Consider the following 20,924-nt stretch of genomic DNA (forward strand, 5'->3'; position numbering starts at 1 on the left):
CTAGACCTCCCAAAGTTCTGGGATTACAGATGTGAGCCAGCATACCCGGCTGGAAAACCTATCTTTTAACTTCAAGAGCCAAGGATATTCGTCACCGGTCTGGCTATTATAACCTTTTATTATAAATTAAATTTATCTCTATCTTCTCTTTACTAATCAAGTACGTAATGAAAACAAGTAAAAGGTTCAGAAGATAGTACAGGTAATCCAAAAAATTGCCCTTTTGTTTGTCCCAGGGCTTTAATAACTATAGTAACTAACAACCACCATTTATTCAGCACTTATTATATGCTAAAGACTAGGATTGGAATTTTGTTCTCTCTATAGTTTTCACTATAAGGAAATTGAAACCTTGACAGTCAACACCTTGTCCAGAAGTCCCACAACTAGTAAGTTGTGCAGGCAGGGTTAAAATTAGAACCTTCTAATTTTTTAGCATTCAAGTTCTTAATCAGCTCAGATTAGCATAACCCATGGGCATTAGATCCAAACTCTGGGCAGACATAGATGAAAGAAACTTGATGTAGTCAAATGATAGATATTTATTAGTAAGGGGGACTTGGTTTTAAGTAGCATTAACTTAAACACACACATTAACTTAAACAACAAAAGGGGAACTTACTGGAAGAATAAGGCCATATTTCAGGGAAGATTTGAGCAACCAATCTTCAGTAGCAACAAAAAATAGGGCAGCAGACTGGGCATGGTGGCTCACATTTTTAATCTGCACTTTGGGAGGCCTAGACTGGAGGATCACTTGAGGCCAGAAGTTCAAGACCACCCATGGCAAAAAAGCGAGACCCCCATCTCTATTAAAAAAAAAAATATGAAAGAAAATAGGGAAGTTCTATAAGTTAAAAAACAAAATTTCTCATCCTCCTTTCTTTTTTTAACACCATTACATTGCTTTTCTCTTGACCTTTGATTCAAATTCTTGAGATAAATTTTCTTGTATACTGAAAATGATTGGCTTCCAGTGGATCAGATGTCTGTTCTTTGTTCCTTGCCACTGGGCAGGGCAAGGATGTCATTGTATATTATGGTTATAGATGATAATTTCTTCGCTCCGCAGAGCAATTCTCAGAGTAGGACAAAATTTGGGTGTCATTGTATATTACGGTTATAGATGATAATTTCTTCACTCCACAGAGCAATTCTCAGAGTAGGACAAAATTTGGGGAAGTGGTGGGACAAATAGGACAATATTTAAAAATAAGGCTGTCCAAGAAAATCCACTCTATATGATGGTAAATTACAATTTTTTGGCCTTTTTTTGTACTTAATATTGGCATAAAGCTATGGTCAAGAGCCTACAGGGAGAGAGAAATTTATGACGGGCTCTTTAACTCCTTTCAATATATGATATGAGAAGTGTAAACTAGGAAAATTTTGCTAGCCAGGAAGAGGGTTTCCTTTCCTATTTTCCCAGAAGAAGTAGTTGTTTTCCTGAGAACTGAAGGAAGGGTAGAGGCCAACTAGGCAAATAGAAAGAGCATTCCACGTAAGAGAATAGACCCTATGGCAAAAAGTGATATGACATTGTTGAGGAGCTGCAAAGGCCTGTCTGTCTATATATAAAATACAGATGGCAAAAGGAACTATCACATTGTCACATAACATATCTCCTAACGCCTTGTTTCTTTTCATAAAGACAGTTACCATAGTCACTATTATTTTAACTTTTATTTATGCAATTATCTAACTCATTTGCAGCTCTTCTTCTTGAGGTTAAACTTCATGTAGTTTCTGCTCACCATTGTATTCCCACTATCCAAACTTAGTGCCTATGACTTAGTAGATGAGGCTAAACACATAAGTAGGCTTCAAATGGTACAGGACTTATGGGCTCAGATTTCATTTTCATTCTTAAGTCTTTCTTCAGAAATGTTACCATCGATGGAGATAATGAAGCATATTTCATCTTTTTCTTCATTTAGCTATATTAGGGGTGTGGGTGTGCAGCAGTCCAAACAGTGTGTGTGTGTGTGTGTTAGTGTATGTGTATTGGTGGTGGCTGAATGAATACGAAGAGCCTAGCCCAATTCTTGACACATGAAGTGATGTTGGTGGGAATGTAAATTAGTATAATGTCTATGGAAAACAGTATGGAGATTTCTCAAAGAACTAAAAATGGAACTACCATTTGATCCAGCAATTCCACTACTGAGTATCTACCTAAAGGAAAATAAATCAATATATCCAAAGGATACCTGCACTCATGTTTATCACAACACTATTTGCAGCAGCAGAGATAAGGAATCAACTTAAGTGTCCATCAATAAATAATTGGACAAAGAAAATGCAATATATATACCACAGAATACTACACAGCCATAACAAGGAATGAAATCATGTCTTTTTCAGCAACATGAATGCAGCTGGAGACCACCATCCTAAGTGAAATAACTCAAAAATAGAAAGACAAATATACCTTCCCACTCATAATTAACTACAAAATGTGTATTTATGAATGTAGAGAGTGAAATGATGAGCATAGAGACTTGGAAGGGATAGGGAGTGGGGAGGTGGACAATGGAAAATTACTTAATGGGTACAATATACATTATTCAGGTGACAGCCTAAAACCCTGACTTGACCGGCATACAATCTGTGCATATAATAAAATCATGCATGTACTGCATAAATTTATACAAATACAAAAATAGTAATATAAAAATAATCAATTTTAGAAATAATGTTTACCAATTATGATTTTGTCCTCTTATGTATTATCGGGGAGCTGAAGAAACCCAGAACAACAATTCCCAAATGCATATTTACTGCGTTACCTCTGGTGACTGTAGTTTATTTACTGGTTAACATTTCCTACCTGACTGTTCTAACACCCAGGGAAATCCTCTCTTCAGATTTGTATGCAAATGGCTAAAACAATAAATAAAGTGCTGGTCCTTTCAACATATCTTAATTATCATTTCAACAGCCAGAACCACTCTTTACTGTTCATTATCGTACATATAGAACTAATTTATAATTTTCTAAAATAACAGACGGCCAAAGGGAATGATTTGTCTTGGAAAGGAGATTCATTTTTAAGCATGGTTTTGCCTTTTCTGATAATATGGGAAGATGTATATAATGTTGACGTATGGTATACATCAGATTCAAAATATTAGTATTCCTTTCATGATCTCATCTCACCAGGGTGATACCGTGTAATCAGTGTTTACACCTATTTTTAAACTTTCAAAATGTTTAAGTCTCAGTGTTCTTCTAGGTGTCACAAAGAATGATCAATTTGTGATGTAGAACATTGGCAGTTAGAAGAGTAGTTGCTAATGTTCAACTGATGCATATGATTAATATTGATGTGCAAAGTAATATGGTTGTTTACCATAAACAACTCTAAAATTTATGGTGGCAAAGTAGCCTGAACATATGGGAAATCTGACAAAAAATAGCTATCTTAGAGACCAAATGGTAGAATAAAGAATAAAAGGCTGAGAAAATCTTAAAGAAATACATATTTAAAAATGAGTAATGGATTTAAAGAATAAAAGAAAATTTGGAAAAAAATGAGAAACAGGGAAAGTTGAAGACTAGTAATTTTCTCAAGCCAGCATTAAACCACTTCGTGAAATAAATCTGTCACCCAGTACCTTTAGTACTAATCTCTTTTGAGCAGCTATTACTGTTTTGGTGAATCTTTGAGGCACAGAGGTAAACCTAAGGGAGATTTTGCTATAAAATTCTGGTAAACTTTGCCTCAATTCTTATGTTACTGCCCTGCAGGATGCTGCCATATGGCATTAGTGTTGATTCATAATGGTCTAGGTGTCTTAGGGACCTATAAACTAGATGCAGTCAAGCTTCTGAGTGTCTGTGGGAACAAACCAAATGCAAAGCCGGATCAGAACAAGCAGTGATTCATTAACTGCCTTGATTATGTAAAGAATAAATTTACAAAGTTAATCGTGGGTGTGGTCGGGGCTGCTGGTCAGCTAGTACAGCTGTTATAGTTCGTTGAAGCTGGCATCTGTTATGAATGACAGTGCTCCGGCCATACAGGTTGTTAAAAAGTCATGAATATCTCCTTTGGTGTCATAATGGTTATAGCAGTTTTGCAGGTGGCACAATAGTTTTGCCATGTGTGGAAGACTCATGAAGTGTTTTGACCATCATCACTTGTAATTCGGCTACGATGCTTACTATTTCAGGCATCTAGTCTTCAGACTTTTTGTTTAAATTCTGAATTAATATTTTTGAGTCCAAATATCTGCATGTTTATTGTACAAGAAATTTAAATTAAGAAAATAATCAGAGCCATATGTGAAAAAATGTATGTATACGGTCAGTCATTATAGCTTTATGTATGATAGCAAAAAATTAAAAATCATAAAAATATCCAATAAGCTTGAAACACATAAAAATGTATGGGAAATCTATACGATAGAACTTTCTGTGATTTGTAAAAGATGATATTGTTGATATGTGCTTGAAGAAAAGGGACAATGTTTATAATTCAATGACAAAGAAAAAGTCAGGATGTATATGATGATATATCACAATAAATAAGTAGTTAACAATGGTGCTCAATGGGGATGATATTGTAGGTGATTTTTACTTTATTGTTTGCACTAAATTTTCCAAATTTTCTTTAACAAATTGCAAAATTTGTAAAATAAGGGGGAAAGTTATAAGCAAAAGAAATAGTTTTTTGTTTTGTTTTGTTTTGTTTTGTTTTGTTTTGTTTTGTTTTGTTTTGTTTTTGAGACAGAGTCTTGTTCTGTTGCCCAGGCTGGAGTGCAGTGGCACAATCTCTCTCACTTCAATCTCTGCCTCCCCGGTTCAAGCGTTTCTTGTGCCTCAGCCTCTCGAGTAGCTGGGATTACAGGCATGGGCCACCACACCTGGCTAGTTTTTCTATTTTTAGTAGAAATACGGTTTTGTCATGTTGTCCAGGCGGGTCTTGAACTTGTGACCTCAGGTGGTTCTCCCTGTTGGCCTCTCAAAGTGCTGGGATTACAGGTGTGAGCCACAAGGCCCAAATATAGATTCTTAAATTAAGAAATTTTAAAGATTAAGGAACGCATTTTTAAAATAAAACAAGTATATGTTCAAAAAATGTGAAACGTTTCCAGACGAATATAGAGCATCTAGTATGTGGCATGTATTGGATGTTACATTTTATTTAAGAAACATTGAAAGAATTATACCGGGCTGTGATAAATTTTAGATTCTAATATTTGTGGTTTACATAGAAAAAGAAACAGTGGTATTAATTATGTAATATTTTTGTCTGTGTCAGTGTCAGAGCTTTGACTCGTTTCTTCACCTATTTTTCTCTTAGGAAAAAAAATAGCCTTTATTGTAAATAAGTTCCACAACTGAGAAGGGAAGGGTGTTCTCTAGAACAAGGCGTGTGGAAATGCCTTAGTGAGGAGCCCTGGTTCCAGCTTTGAAAACCGAGGATTGCGTTGTTCCTGAAGTCCTGCCACACGCTGCTGACAGGGGTGCTTGCATTGGCTTTTCTTGAGAGTTCCATGCCATACTTAAAACTGGAGAAAACTGGCATAGGACAAGATAATCTAAAACAGTAAATACTTTTTATGGAACCAGAAGCTGAGAAGGGTTCCCTGTCCAGATGCAGCCTAAAAGTAGCTGGTATCAAGTACCCAAGTATGGTTAAGAATTTCGAAGATAGCCAATGATAGACAAAATAATGATAATAATAAAAGGATTTTGAAGAGAAAGTGGTAATTTTAGAATCTTTAATTGGTAAATTGATGCAATTATTTTCAGAGGGCAATTTTGTAATATCACCCTTATTTTAAAATACACCTACCTTTGAACTTGCGAGTCCCACTTCTAAAAATTTACTCTAAGGAGACTTGAGCAACTATCAAGAATGGAAGGCCTGCATGTTTTCATTAAAACACATTTTATATTAGCAAAAAAAAATTGAAAACAAACTGAAAATAAAACAACATGAAATGGGCAGAAAAACTAATTGACAGATAATGGAATACTGAGAATTTGCTAGAATAATTAGATGCATGTAAATGTACTAATAAGAGCAAGATGCCTAAGTGAGCGTACACATACATACACATTCATATACAACCCTAGCAGATGCTTATACATTCATATAACATTTCTGGAAAAGGATCCAAACAGCTGTTAATAGCAGTTACATTTGCTGCACATGAATGGAGCGTTGGTGAGGAGAGGGACGTTTACTTTTCACTTTATGTGCTTCAGTGCTATTTATTGTACTTTTCACCCAAAACATACATGAGATCATTTTTAAAAGAAAAGAAACAACATGTGGAAAACAGTAACAAAGAAAAAAGTCACCTGTGGCATAGAGCTAAAGATTATGTAGAAAGAGGTATAGTTCTTGCCAGCCAGCACTGGCAGAGCTGCACCTGATGCTTCTTCAGTATCATTAACATTTTGTACTATATAATTTTTTGTTGTAGAGAGCTGTCCCATGCATTATAGGATGTTTAGCAACATCCTTGGCCTCTACTTATTAGATACCAGTAGCAACCGCCTACCTCCCTACTTGTGACAGCCAAAAAAGTCTCCAGACATTGCCAAATGACCCTGAGGAGTAAATTCACTTCCAATTGAGAACTACTGGTCTGTAGACAAGTCCCAAATGTCATACATATTTTTAATGGTGTGTAATTTATTTTCTTCATCTACGTGGTTCCTATTTCTGTTAAGCATTTCAAATTGCACCATGATGTGGGAAAGGCTCATTCTGGTGTCAATAATGCTGCACTGTGCTTTTTGGACTCTGAATGTGACTATCCAGACTCAATAAACTAGCTTTAGAAAATAAGCATGGATTCAATCATCTATTCAAGAAAATCAATTCATTTCACGAGTATTTTCTGAAAGCCTACTATATGTCTGTCACAGAGTGATGCACTAGTTTTATAGAAAAGAAATGGATTATCCTTGTCCTCAAAAACATTCTTGGTCTACTGGGGAAGACATATAAAATGATAACCATTTATTATATAGTGTGATAGGGGTCAAATAGACACCTTTATAAGGTGTTATGTAAGTGTAACTAAGGAAATAAACAATAAGCAAAATTAAATGTTATTAATTACTTGTTTCTGCTTTTATTTTGAAATAACATTTAAAAGTTTATCATTAGTATCTCTCTTTTAACACATTTTCTTTTGTGTACTTTTGTTTTTCTGCAGATGCTGTAGCTATCACATGGGCTGATCGAGTTTTTCCCTTATTACCATGGATTATGCTTTTTGCTATTTCTACTTCACTATTTAGCAAGCTTCTGATTTCTATATCCGAATCATCGAGACCAATATATCTTGTGAGCCAGGAGGGCCAGCTGACTTTGCTATTTAACACACTTAATAGACACTCCTCTCCATTTACAGCTGTGCTACTACTTGTCATTTTGGGATCCCTTGCAATTATATTAACAAGTCTAATTGATTTGATAAACTGTCTTTTTGCCATGAGTTCTTTTTGGTTTCTATTAGCAATGATAAGAATACTAAAGTGGAGATACCAGGAACCCAACCTATCTATACCTTATAAGGTAAAATTGGATTTTCTAATTCTTTTCTGTGAGAAATAAAAGATATTGTGCATAACTGTATTTAAGATTATAATCAGAACATCTATAAGCAGATCTTTTGAATACTCAGTTATTGTGAAACACATAAGAATAATCTGCTGTTGGTTTTAATTTTAATTTTTATTGGCTAGGTGACTCAATATAAACTCTCTTAGATTCCATGTAATGATTTATTAGAGAGAAAAGTCGTTCTTTGGGTGGTCGGACAGATCATTATGAGTATTTTGACCAGATATCATTTTGTCTACATATGTCACTAGTTATGCATATGAATGTCCTTTACGGTCGGAGTCAGATTAACTGATGAGAAACAGAAGAGGCAAGGAGAAGTCACAAGTGGAAACATCCACTATCCTGAAATATCAGCTTACTTTGTTGGCAAATTTCATCTTTTCAACTTTATTTATTTTGAACTGATTTTCAGTCTGGATGAAAAAAATTTTCACAGGAGAGGAGACCTAAGCAAAAACTTGGTGGCATAAGAATGTTATTGGAGAAAGATGGCCCTGATATTCTGGTTATCAGAATAATAAAATAGTCTTGGCTGGCTAGGTAGGATGTTTAAAGCTTTGCTTGGATGATCACCTGTAATCCGCTCAGTGATTTTTTAAAAAGGTGGATTCTATTGTTATTCCAATTTTACAGATAAGAAAACAGATTTAGAAAAGTTAGGTCACTTACCCATGTTCACACAGCATGGATTAGAGCCAAGATTCAAATTTAGGCAGTCTCTTTGGAGGGTTTGACTCTCGCTGAAAACAAAATATAAAAAAGAACTGCTGAGAGAAAGAAAAAAAGAATGTTCTCATCACCAACTATGGTTGATTTATGTTCATCCTTTCTTTCCAGTATTCTTTTCAACTTCTTCCATCAATCATCTCTTAATTGTTGTGTATTTGAGTATTAGCTGTCAAGAACCAACTATAGTTTAAGCACCTTGCTGGGTACTCTGAGTAGAAAAAAAAATTAAGACTTGGCTCCTGCCTTTGGGCAGGTTATAATCTATTTGGACAGTCATGTAAACCAAAAATCATGGTGTGATGATTGCTACCTAGTGGTCTGCAGAGGACGCTCAGAGAACACATAAGGAAGAGGGATCTAATCTGGAGCAGGGCTGATGGCCGTGGTCCCCTTTAGAGGTGCCTCCCCAATGTCTGCTCTCTGTACAGTTTCACATGCTGCATCTTTTAAACGTGTCTTTGCTGTTTTCTGATCCACACTTTTGTTAGATTGCTGACCCTAATAGATACAATTATAAAGAAGTTATAAACTGGAGGTTAAATTTGTTATAAACAAATAACAGTATAAGCTAATCATTAAAAGCTTTGGGCTCAAGTCCAGTTACTTGGCTAGTAGCTGAATTTAGTCTTGTTATTGAACCTCTGAACCTCAGTTTCTTCATATCTAAAATGGGAATGAATAATATCTACCTCCTGTTAATGTTGGATGTACTAAATAAGCCAAGGCACTCAAACAATCCAGGGTCTGACATTGATGGCCATTATTGCTTATATTATTATTCAACATAGATTTGCATGAGAAAGGAATGCTAGGTCAGCCCTAAGTAAAAGTGGCTGAAATTTGTCTTGAATGCCCATAGGCATGCTTTTTTCTTCTCTCTCAATTATTTGATAACTGATACTGAGCCAGGAGACAATAAAGTATCTTTTTCAGCGACGCTTTATAAACTAACAAGAGATTCTCTTTTTTTTTTGGAGATGGAGTCTCACTCTTGTTGCCCAGCTGGGAGAGGCTGGAACGCAATGGTGCAATCTCAGCTCACTGTGACCTCTGCCTCCTGGGTTCAAGAGATTCTCCTACCTTAGCCTTCCAAGTAGTTGGTATTATAGGCACCCACAATCACACCCAGCTAATTTTTGTCTTTTTAGTAGAGATGGGGTTTCACCATGTAGCCCAGGCTGGTCTTGAACTCCTGGCCCCAAGTAATCCACCCACCTTGCCTTCCCAAAGTGCTAGAATTACAGACATGAACCATTGCGCCCAGCCAAGAAGAGATTCTTAATGATTAAACCCCAACAAATGATCCTCTAATTAAAGGGTTTTGTTTCATAAATTGTGACAAGCTGTGTTATATCTTTGGAAAATATAGATTCATATCAGTTATATTTTTGGGGTATAGATTCATATTAATTTTTTCCCTAGGTTGGGTAACATTGTAGAGAACTCATACAATTCTAACACAAAGCAGGTACCAAGGACTGGTCTTTAAGGCTTTTGGCAAAACAAAAACAAAACATAAAACAGGGAAATTGTTCTAGCTAAAATTTTTGTCTTGATTTGTTTTGTTTGTTAATATGCTGAGTTCTGTAAATTTATAATATTTACCTGTCAGTATCTACCTGCGCAACAGAGGATCTGAGGATATTCTGTTCTGTCATGTATTTCTTACTGCCTTGAGATATTTTCCAAAGAAGATTATTGTTACTTCCATTGGACCTTAGACACTCCCTCTTAAGCCAGGCGTGGCAGCTCATGTCTGTAATCCCAGCACTTTGAGAGGCCAAGGCAGGTAGTTCAAGAGGTCAGGAGTTCGAGACCAGCCTAGCAAACATGGCGAAACCTCATCTCTACTAAAAATACAAACACTAGCTGGGCATGATGGCAGGTGCCTGTAATTTCAGCAATTTGGAGGCTGAGGCAGGAGAATTGCTTGAACCTGGGAGGTGGAGGTTGCAGCAAGCCAAGATTGTGCCATTGCATTTCAGCCTGGGCAACAAGAGCAAAACTCTGTCTCAAAAAAAAAAAAAAAAAAACAAACAAAAAAAATAAAACAAAAGAAATGACCTCTTAACAAATTCATGCTACCCAGATCAGCAAATAATGATCTTATCAGCAAATGTTTCTAGTTATTTCCATTCATGAACAGTCAAATTCTAGATGCCCATTCCCTCCAACCTGACAATGAGAGTCTTCAACATCTCCCTTCACTCAGGCATTTACCCCAGTTTTAAGCCAGGTTTACTCAACTTTACAGCTAATGTAGCCTGTTTTCTTTCATTAGCTTGTATTTTTGCATTTTTATTTATGTAAATATGCAGGTATCATTCATAGACTTTTATATCTAATTTTTTAAAAACTTTTCTCTTTTCAGGTATTTTTGCCATTTCCATTGGTAGCAATAGTCATCGACATGGGTCTGGTTGTGATACCATTGGTAAAGTCTCCAAATGGGTATTATGTCTATGTGCTTCTGTTAATTCTCAGCGGATTACTCTTTTACATACTTTTAATACATTTTAAAATAAGGTTGGTTTGGTTTGATTTGCCTGCCTGATGTATCTGAAGTATCTGAGGAACAGATGTCCGAAGTGCAAACTGTTAAAAAAAATAGCCTTCTAAAATACATATATCAGATTCCAAATCAAGGTTAAACATAGGATAGAACATATGAAATTCCTATGGTAATTACTTTTTTCTCAAATGAAATAAATAATGTATGTAAAAGTGCCTAAGAAAGTATCTGGCTTCAAAGTCACTAGGAAATTATTACGCATAATTAAAGCTCTGCTTTGTGTGGCAAAAAACCTAAGTCCTGTTTTGGATAGCTTGATAGGGGGATTATATATCTCCCATTCTCTCTTTTTTTTTTTTTTTTTCTGTATCCCATCCCTTTTCTGCTGAATTTGTGGGGATCCTATAACAAAAGTGGATGATGAAAAATTTTAAAAGCATTCCTTCTCTTCATCTTTCCTGCGTCCTTTTTTTTTCTTTGCGGTGGGCGGGGGTCAGGGAAGATGCTGATTTGAAGATGAACAGAAAAATTCAATTTTTTCCAGTTGGCTTTTCCCTTCTAGAATGTAGCACTTTCTTTCTTTCTTTCTTTTTTGAGATGGAGTCTCACTCTGTTGCCCAAGATCAGTGTCGTGATCTCGGCTCACAACAACCTCCACCTCCAGGGTTCAAGCGATTCTCCTGCCTCAGCCTCCCCAATAGCTGGGATTACAGGTACTTACCGCTATACTCAGCTAATTTTTTGTGTTTTTAGTACAGACTAGGTTTCACCATGTTGGCCAGGCTGGTCTTGAACTTACGACCTCGTTATTTGCCTGCCTCGGCCTTCCAAAGTGTTGGGATTACAAGAATGAGTCACGCGCCTGGCTGCATTTTTTTTTTTTTTCCAAGCTAATAACTATTTTAGAAGCATGGGGCTGGGCATGGTGGCTCACGCCTGTAATCCCAGCACTTTAGGAGGCTGAGGCAGGTGGATTACTCAAGGATAGAAGTTCGAGGCCAGCCTGGCCACATGGTGAAAACATGTCTCTACCAAAAATACAAAATTAGCTTTGTTGGTGGCAGGCACCTATAATCCCAGCTACTTAGGATGCTGAGGCAGGAGAATCACTTGGAACTCAGAAGAGAGAGTTTGCAGTAAGCCAAGCTTGTGCCACCGCACTCCAGTCTGGGCAACAGTGTGAGACTCTGTCTCACACACAAAAAAAAAGAAGTATGAGTCTTAGGTTAATTTTCTTTGAGCGCCTTTTAAAAAATGTTGATATGTCTTAGAAGAACAGCATTACTGTGCCTTCATTTGGTTTATTAACAAGTGTGACCTACTGGGAATGATGTGGTTTATATATATATATATAGTGTGTGTAATAGATGGCTGAGTGGATAGCACCCCAGGAGTCACACTCAGCCAGTGTCATTTGATTTAAGGAATTCATCTGCGGAGCTTAGAGTTGTAAAAGATCTGGTTTAGAGATGTCTTCAGAAAGTGGGAATGTGGGAAGATGTGGGAAGATGTCCAGTGACCTTCATTATCCAGCTCTGTTCCCTGTCTCCCTTTATCCTTCAGAGGTTGCATCAACAGATGTCAAAGAACTTGTCAAGTTTGAGGAAGTATCCCCTGGTGTGATGGTTAGTTTTATGTGTCAACTTGGCTGGGTCATGGGGCCCAGACATTTGGTCACACATTCTTTTGGATGTTTTTGCAAGGGTTGTCTTTGGATGAAATTAACATTTAAAATAGCTGGATTTTGAGTAAAGCGCATTGTCCTTCCTATCATGGGTGGGCCTCATCCAATCAGTTGAAGTCCTTGCTAGAACAAAGACTGACTTCCCTAAGAGGGAATTCTGCCAGCAGATGGCCTTCAGACTTGAATTGCAACATCAGATCTTCCATGGGTTTCTAGCCTGTCAGGGCACACTACAGATTTTGGACTTGCCAGTCTCCATAATTCTGTGAGCCAATTCCTTAAAATACTCTCCCTCTCTCTCTCTCTCTTCCTCTCTCTCTGTGTATGTCTCTCTCTCTCTCTCTCTCTATCCATATATACTTCCATTGGTCTGTTTCTTTGGAGAAGCCAATAACATATCCAAGTTAGCAGGGTAGATAAGTAGATAGCATACTACTTATTTATTCCTAAGACAGTTGCCTTATGTGGGCCTCACGGTTCAACATTCCCTTCACGTAAACCTCCACTACATTTAGACAGCTGCCCAACTTCCCTCTTCCTATGAGCTTTCAACACACTGTGGTAAAATAGTTCCTGAGCTAATTTCATAGAACCCATCCACATTTTATAAATTCAGGATCAGAGCTTCAGATTCTGGAGACCTGGCAGATATTTAAATTACAAGTGAGAAGAACCAGACATCTGATTGACATTAGATTTAGGAGAAATCTTAAATGTTTACAGTAGCCCCACAAAGTAACTTGCTCATCTGTTTGTATACTCCCAGGGATGGGGGAATTACCACTTGCTGAAGATGCTGGTCTTATCTTTGGACAGCTTTGCTTTCCGAAAGCTTTTTCTAATAATATGAAGCTGCAATGCAATTTCTATCTATTGGGTAAGTCTAATCTTCTTTCACATGACATCCTTTTAGATATTTGATGATAGCCATTCTGTGGCTCTGTGTCTTCTCCAGATTAAAATCCCCCAGTAGTCCAAAGTTGCTGCTTTTGAAAATGTTGACTCCTCCACACCTTGCCGGGCCCTTTTTAATGTAAAATGTCTTAAATTTTTATGCCATAAACAATGCAGTTTTTCCGGACATGGTCTGACTATGGCAGAGCAGAGTGGAGTTATCATTTCCTTTGTTTTAAATATTCCAGTTTTGTTCACTGTTTTGGCACCGCTATACACTTAAACCTTCTAAATCTTTCATATAAGTCATGGCTGAGACATGCCTATTCTAAGACTGTGTGGGACATTATGTTGGCAAGTCTAATAGATCAATACAATTTCTCAGGGAAACTTTTGTACCACAGCAAGGTAACAAGAAATTGACTGATGGTAGCAAGAGAGGGGTTACAAAATTTCAACACTTCAAGGAAAGTCACAACATGACTTTCATTATATTTTTTTATATTTTATATTATTTTTGGAAATAAGGCCTTATAAAATATTTGTGATAAATTTTCTGCTTTGCAATTATTTTGTTCTACTCCCGAACACCAGTAATTCACCTTCCTGCTATATTTCCTTTAAGAGGAGTCTATTGGGAAGCCATCCATCAACAATTTCTTTGATGACGTCAGGCAAGGACTTATTTACTACACTCTCTGAACTGAGGCTAATGGTACTTATCTATTTGACAACAGGTGTGCTGTGAAGATTAATGACTTGTGTGTGACATACTTTGAAGTTGAAAGTAATCACTTTCTTATTATATAGATAGGGCCTCCAAGGTGTTATCTCTTGCTTGTATCATGAAATTTGCAAAGTAGACACTACCTGAAAAGCTTCTACCTCCTCTCTATTCAGAGCAGGTTTATTTTTATTATTCTATTTTTTTTTTTTTATTATTGAGACAGAACCTCACTCTGTCATCCAGGCTGGAGTCCATTGGCACAATTTTTGCTTGCTGCAACCTCTGCCTCCCAGGCTCAAATGATCCTCTGACTTCAGCCTCCCAAGTAGCTGGGACTACAGATGCATGCCACTAAAACTGGCTAATTTTTTTGTATTTTTGGTAGAGACTGGGTTTTGCCATGTTGCCCAGGCTGATCTTGAGTTCCTGAGCTCAAGCCATCAGCCTGCCTTCATCTCCCAAAGTGCTAGGATTACAGGCATGAGCCGTTGAGCTCAGCCTGGAACAGGTTTAAATAGCTTCGTGAGGTTGTATTAATTTCCTGGAGCTGCCATAAGAAATGATCACAAGTTCAATTGGCTTAAAATAGCAGAAATCTGTTCTTTTGCAGGAGGTCAGAAGTCCAAAATCATCCTAAGCAAATTAATGCAAGAACAGAAAACCAAATACCATATGTTCCCACTTATAAATGGGAGCTAAACATTGGGTACTTGTGGACAGAAAGATGGCAAGAATTGACACTGGGGACTATTAGAAGGGGGAGCAGGGAGAAGGGCAAGAGTTGAAAGACTAACTACTGGGTACTATGCTCAGTACCTGGGCGATGGGATCATTTATACCCTAAACCTCAGCACCATGTAAGGTACCCAGGCAACCAATCTGTCCATGTACCCCTAAATCTAAAATAAAAGTTGCAAAAGAAACAGAAAAAATTAAAATTAAAAAAAAAAATCTCCTTCTCCTTTCTCTCATAAGGATACCAGTCATAGGATTTAGGTCCACTCCAAATCTAGAATGTAACTGTCTCAAGGTCTTGAACTTACATCTGCAAGGATCCTTATTCCAAGTAAAGCCATATTCTGATATTCCCTGTAGATGTGTTTTTAAGAAGGCCATTATTCAACCCACAAAACTAGGTCCTCCTAGTTATCCAGTTCCATTCCCAGATCATGTAGTGGCCTTATTCAGCCATAGAGGATGGTTCAAGAAGGCCACCCTGATTTTGCTTCCCTCTGGAGGTTGTAACTCATCTGCATGTTAGAGTTGGAACTAAAATATGAAATCTGGAAAACCTCAAACTTCATCCCAAGTAGTACTGTGATCTTCCATATTAACAATGTCTCAATGTCTCCTAAAACGGCAGGATCAGTATTTGAAAAGAAACTTTAAACTAGACTTGAGAAATAGCCAGGTAATCTCGAGAGCTGGATTATTCTGATCTTGATGCCAGGACGTCCCAGCAGACAAAGATTATTAGGAATTCTTGACAATCAGGAACCTGGATGTTGTTATTGACATCATGTTATATTGACTAATGATGTGATTGAGAAGGAAATAACTGTGCTTCAATGAATCTGCTCACATCTTTCCATTAGGCCTAGGCCTCTCTGAGATGACTTCTCTCTGAGTTGCTGCTTGTTCAGCACCTTGTATATGAAGCCGGTAGGAAGAAAAATAGTCACTTTGCTTAAGTGTCAGCTCTGTGCCAGAGGGTTGGGAATGCTGGAGGATTTCCCAGAATACAGCATATGTGTTTATTTTCAAGCATGAGAAACAAACTACCTGAATGTACAGAAGTCACAGTAACTTTATAGAAAACAGAGTTTCCCAATTGTAATTCTAAGTAATGGACTTCTGTTACTTTAAGGTGAAGGAAAAAATAAGCATCCCTTTATTTAGCTGTAAAGTGAAAGTGGGTTATTTCTCAGATCTTTCCCGGGTGTAACAAATGACAAACATTCTTCTTCTTCTTTTTTTTTTTTTTTTTAATTTCGAATTGTATTTTAGATTAAGAGGTACATGTGTAGGTTTTTTACATGGGTATATGGCATAACGCTGGGGTTTAGGATGCAAATGATCCTATCATGCTGGTAGTGAGTGTAGCATTCAATAGGTGGGTTTTCAGTCCACGATCCCCTCTCTCCCTCTCACCTAGCAGTTCTCATTGTCTCTTTTTCCTCTCTTTATGTCTATGTGTACTAGTTGTTTAGCTCCCACTTATAAGTGAGAACATACAGCATTTGGTTTTGCTTTCCTGCATAAATTTGCTTAGGATAATGGCTTCTAGCTTCATCCATGTTGCTGCAAAGAACGTAATTTTGTTCTTTTTTAGGACTGCATAGTATTCTATGATGTATATGTACCACATTTTCTTTATCCAGTCCACCATGGATGGGCATTTAGGTTGATTCTATGTCTTTGCTATTGTGAATGGTGCTGTGAAGAACATACAAATGCATGTGTCTTTTGGAGAGAATGAACTATTTTACTTTGGGTATATACCAAGTAGTGAAATTGCTGAGTTGAATAGTAGTTCTCTTTTAAGTTCTTTGAGAAAGCTCCAAACTGTTTTCCCCCCTGGCTTAACTAGTTTGCCTTTCCACCAACAGTGTATAAGGGTTCCCCTTTCTCCACAGCCCTGCCAGCACCCGTTAATAACCACCATTCTGATTGGGGTGAGATGGTACCTCATTGTGGTTTTGATTTGCATTTTTCTAATGATCAGTGTTGTTGAGCATTTTTTCACATTCTTTGGCTGCTTGTACATCTTCTTTTTCTTTCTTTTTTTTTTTTTGAGATGAAGTTTCACCCTTGTTGCCCAGGCTGGAGTACAATGGCAGATTTCAGCTCACTGCAACCTCCACCTGCTGGATTCAAGCAATTCTCCTGCATCAGCCTCCCAAGTAGCTGGGATTATAGGCATGCACCACGACACCTGGCTAATTTTTGTATTTTTAGTAGAGACAGTGTTTCACTATGTTGGTCAGCCTGGTCTCAAACTCCCAGCCTCGGGTGATCCACCCACCTCAGCCTCTCAAGGTGCTGGGATTACAGGCATGAGCCACTTCAACCTCTTCTTTTGAGAGGTGTCTGTTCATGTCCTTTGCCTATTTTTTAATTGGATTTTTGTTTCTGGTTCATTTGTTTATTTGTGGATTCTGGATATTAGACATTTGTCAGATGCATAGTTTGTCAATATTTTCTCCCATTCTGTAGATTGTCTGTTTACTATATTGATAGTTTCTTTTGCTGTGCAGAAGCTCTTTAGTGTAATTAGGTCCCACTTGTCATTTTTGCTGTTTTGTTTTGTTTTTGTTGCAGTTGTTTTGGGGAGTTTAGCCACAAGTTTTTTCCCAAAGCGGATGCTGTGAAGGGTATTTCCTATGTTTTCTACTAGAATTTCTAGACTTTGAGGACTTACATTTAAATCTTTAATTCATCTCATGTTAATTTTTATATATGATGAGAAGTAGGGGTCTAGTTTATTCTTCTGCATATGGCTAGCCAGTTATCCCAGCACCATTCATTGAATAGGGAGTTTTTTTCTCTGTTGCTTTTTTTGTCAACATTGTTGAAGACCATCAGATAGTTGTACATGTGCAGGGTTATTTCTGGATTCTTTGTTCTGTTCCATCAGTCGGACTACGTGTCTGTTTTTGTGCCAGTTTTGGTTACTATAGCCTGATGTGTAGTTTGAAGATAAGTATTCTTGAGCCTGCATTGCAGGTGTTATAAAGCATTCTGTGTTCCTGAACCTGGATTGCTAAATGTGACATCAAAAAAGTTTAGTTCTTATAGGCCATATAAGAGCCTGATATTATGCTCTTTCATACTATTCATTATTGATATCAGATATTAAGTTAGTGTTTACTTAATGGATGTGTTAATGAGCACTTCTTTCCACTTTTGTAAAATAAAAATTTTTTAAATCTCCTCATTTATTTCCACTTTTACTGACATAGTATTGATTGGACAACCATCATTTCTCATCCATATTGCTGAAACAGACTCCAAACTTTGTGACTCCAGAACCCAATCTATTGTTAGAATCATGAAGGAAGACTTTGAAGAGCATAGATCTGAGGACCCTGGAAAATATAATTTAATAGGTCTGAGGTGAACCACTCAATCTTATTGTTATCTTATTATTATTATTTTAATAAGACAGGCCAGGATTACAGTGCTCATGCCTGTAATCCTAGCACTTCGGGAGGCTGAAGCAGGTGGATCACTTGAGGTCAGAAGTTTAGGACCAGTCTCGACAATATGGTGAAATGCCGTCTTTGCAAAACATAGAAAAATTAGCCAGGCATGACGGCATACACCTGTAATCCTGCTACTTGGGAGGCTGAGGATGGAAGATCACCTGAACCTGGGAGGTTAAGGATGCGGTAAGTTGTGATCACACCACTGCACTCCAGCCTGGGTGACAGAGTGAGACTCGGCCTCACAAATAATTTTTTTTTCTATCATAATCCCATCTGAACTGATTACTCTCAATGCTTCAAGCACAGCAATTATCTTGGGTTCTACCTTTGCCAGGATTCTGGGAATTCCCTTTGCTTCTCCTATTTCCTTTGTCCCAAGAATTTCTCTTTTTTGCTGTACTCTTTTGTTTTGAAAGGACTTATTCTTTTGTAACATCATGAAAAAAGTGTAATGAGAGGCAAATTTTATCAGATAGTCGATATATAAAAGTGTCTATTTTTTCTTGCCACTTGAGCTATGTATACAATTCTTTGGAAACAACTTTTCTTCAGAATTTTAAAGGCATTACTCCACTGACCTCTAAATTTTTGAGAAAATCAAAATTATTCTAATTTTTAAATTTACTTTTCTTGTCTAATTGCTCTAATTATACCTTCTAGTACATTCTGATTCCTAATCTTTTGTAAGTGGTCTGTAATTTCTTTTTTCCACCTGTTCTTAAAACTCAGCATTAAACCTTTTTTTGTCTTCAGTATTTTGAAATTTAATAGCAACTTTCTGTGACTCTACTTTCACCTAGTGTGTTGGACCTTCAGTGGGCTGTTTCAAAATGGAAAATATTCTCTTTTGGTTGGGGAAAATTTTCTTGAGTCATTTCCTTGATAAATCCCTCCTCCCTATTTGTGTTGCTCTCTTTTTCTTAATTTTTTATTACTTTTATGTTGGACCTCCTGGACTGATCTGATATTCTTATCTTTCTTCTCCTCTTTTTAATCTCCCTCACTTTCTCCCCTCCTTCCTCCCTCCCTTCCCCCTCCCCTCCCTTCCCCTCTCTTCCTCTCCCCTCCCCTCCCTTCCCCCTCCCCTCCCCTGCCCTCCTCTTCCCACCTCATCCCTTTACCTTCCCTCCCCTCCTTCTTTCCTATATTAGGCAATTGCAATCCAGGAATACCTGAGGCTGAATAATTTATAAGAAAAAGAGTTGTATTCTGGCTTACGGTGCAGCAGCCTATACTGAAACTGTGATGTTAGCATCTGCTTCTGGTGATGGCTTCAGGAAGCTTCCAATCATGGTAGAAGGTGAAAGGGAAATAAGTGCATCACATGGCAAAAGAGCGAGGAAGAAGTGCCAGACTCTTTTAAACAAACATATCTCATGTGAACTCACAGAGAGAACTCATTACTGCTAGGACACCATCAAGCATTCATGAGGTATTTGCCCTCCTGACCCTAACATCTCCCACCAGGTCCCCACCTCCAACATTGTGAATCACATTTTAACCTGAGACTTGGAGGGGACAAAACACCCAAATCATTTCCCTCCCTCCCTCTCTCCCTCCCTCCCTCCCTCCCTCCCTACTTCCCTCCCTCCCTCTCTTCCTTCCTTCCTTCCTTCCTTCCTTCCTTCCTTCCTTCCTTCCTTCATTCCTCCCTCCCTCCCTCCCTCCCTTTTTTTCTTACTCTCTGGAGATTTCCTCACGGTTCCCTTCTTTCCCATTTTAATTATACTTCTAATTTCCAAGGTCTTGTGTGTATTACTTTTTAACAGCATGGTGTTTTTGGCTCTTGGATGTAATATCTTCCCTTATCTTTGAGGGTAAAATTAATTTTTTTTCAATTTTTAAAAATGCATGGTTTAATAGCATGCCAGTGTGCTTTTACACTGCTGTGTTTCTATTTTCCATGTTGGAGTAGAGGCTTTTCTCAGCTGTCTTATAATCCTTAATGATCTGCTCATGAGTACTAGTAAGGGACCAAAAAGCTGATGAGAAACTGAATGTATGCATTAGGCTTATGGACTTTAAAGTGGACTCTATGGTGATCTGGGTGGATTGATTGTTAAGAAACCCTCAAAGTCAGTATCTGTAAGTCTTTTATCTTGCCTGGTCATGCTGCCCAGAGAAACTTTGCAATCTCCTCCCTGAAGGACAAGGCTCTGACTGCTGGCTGCTGGGAGCTGGGCTGAGGAATGGGGCTAGAGAGGGCAGTCTTGGCATTTAGCAATCAGTAAACATAAGCCCCCAAACAGCTGGGGCTACAGGCATAAACCACCATTGTAGAGATGGGGTTTTGCTCTTGTAGCTGGAATTTAGGGATCTGGAGAGACCGATGGGGTTGCAGGAGGATTTTATTTAATGTGGACACAGACTCAGCGGAATTGCTTCCTAATTTTGAGCAAAGGACAAAGAAAATGGGGTACCTTTTATGCACCTAGGATGATGCGGCAACAACAGGTTTACAGAAGCCAGAACAAGGAAGAGTTAATTAACTTGTAACATGTCTTGTGATGTACTTTACATTTGAAAAATAACATCTTGAGAAACACATTCCACACTTTTAATCTGCTTTGTGACCT

At 37.7% G+C, this 20,924-nt stretch overlaps 1 protein-coding gene across 1 annotated transcript; it reads left to right on the forward strand.

Moving 5' to 3' along the window:
• Positions 1-2,377: 2,377 nt before the first annotated feature.
• On the forward strand, positions 2,378-10,877 carry SLC7A13 (solute carrier family 7 member 13). The gene is made up of 3 exons (XM_032247783.1): positions 2,378-2,864; positions 7,179-7,543; positions 10,695-10,877. The coding sequence occupies exons 1-3, from the start codon at positions 2,696-2,698 to the stop codon at positions 10,875-10,877; spliced, it is 717 nt and encodes a 238-aa protein (XP_032103674.1). The 5' UTR covers positions 2,378-2,695.
• Positions 10,878-20,924: the final 10,047 nt, after the last annotated feature.

Source organism: Sapajus apella, unplaced genomic scaffold (assembly GCF_009761245.1).
Source record: "Sapajus apella isolate SASKATOON/1434 unplaced genomic scaffold, GSC_monkey_1.0 scaffold3, whole genome shotgun sequence".
Lineage (NCBI taxonomy): Eukaryota > Metazoa > Chordata > Mammalia > Primates > Cebidae > Sapajus > Sapajus apella.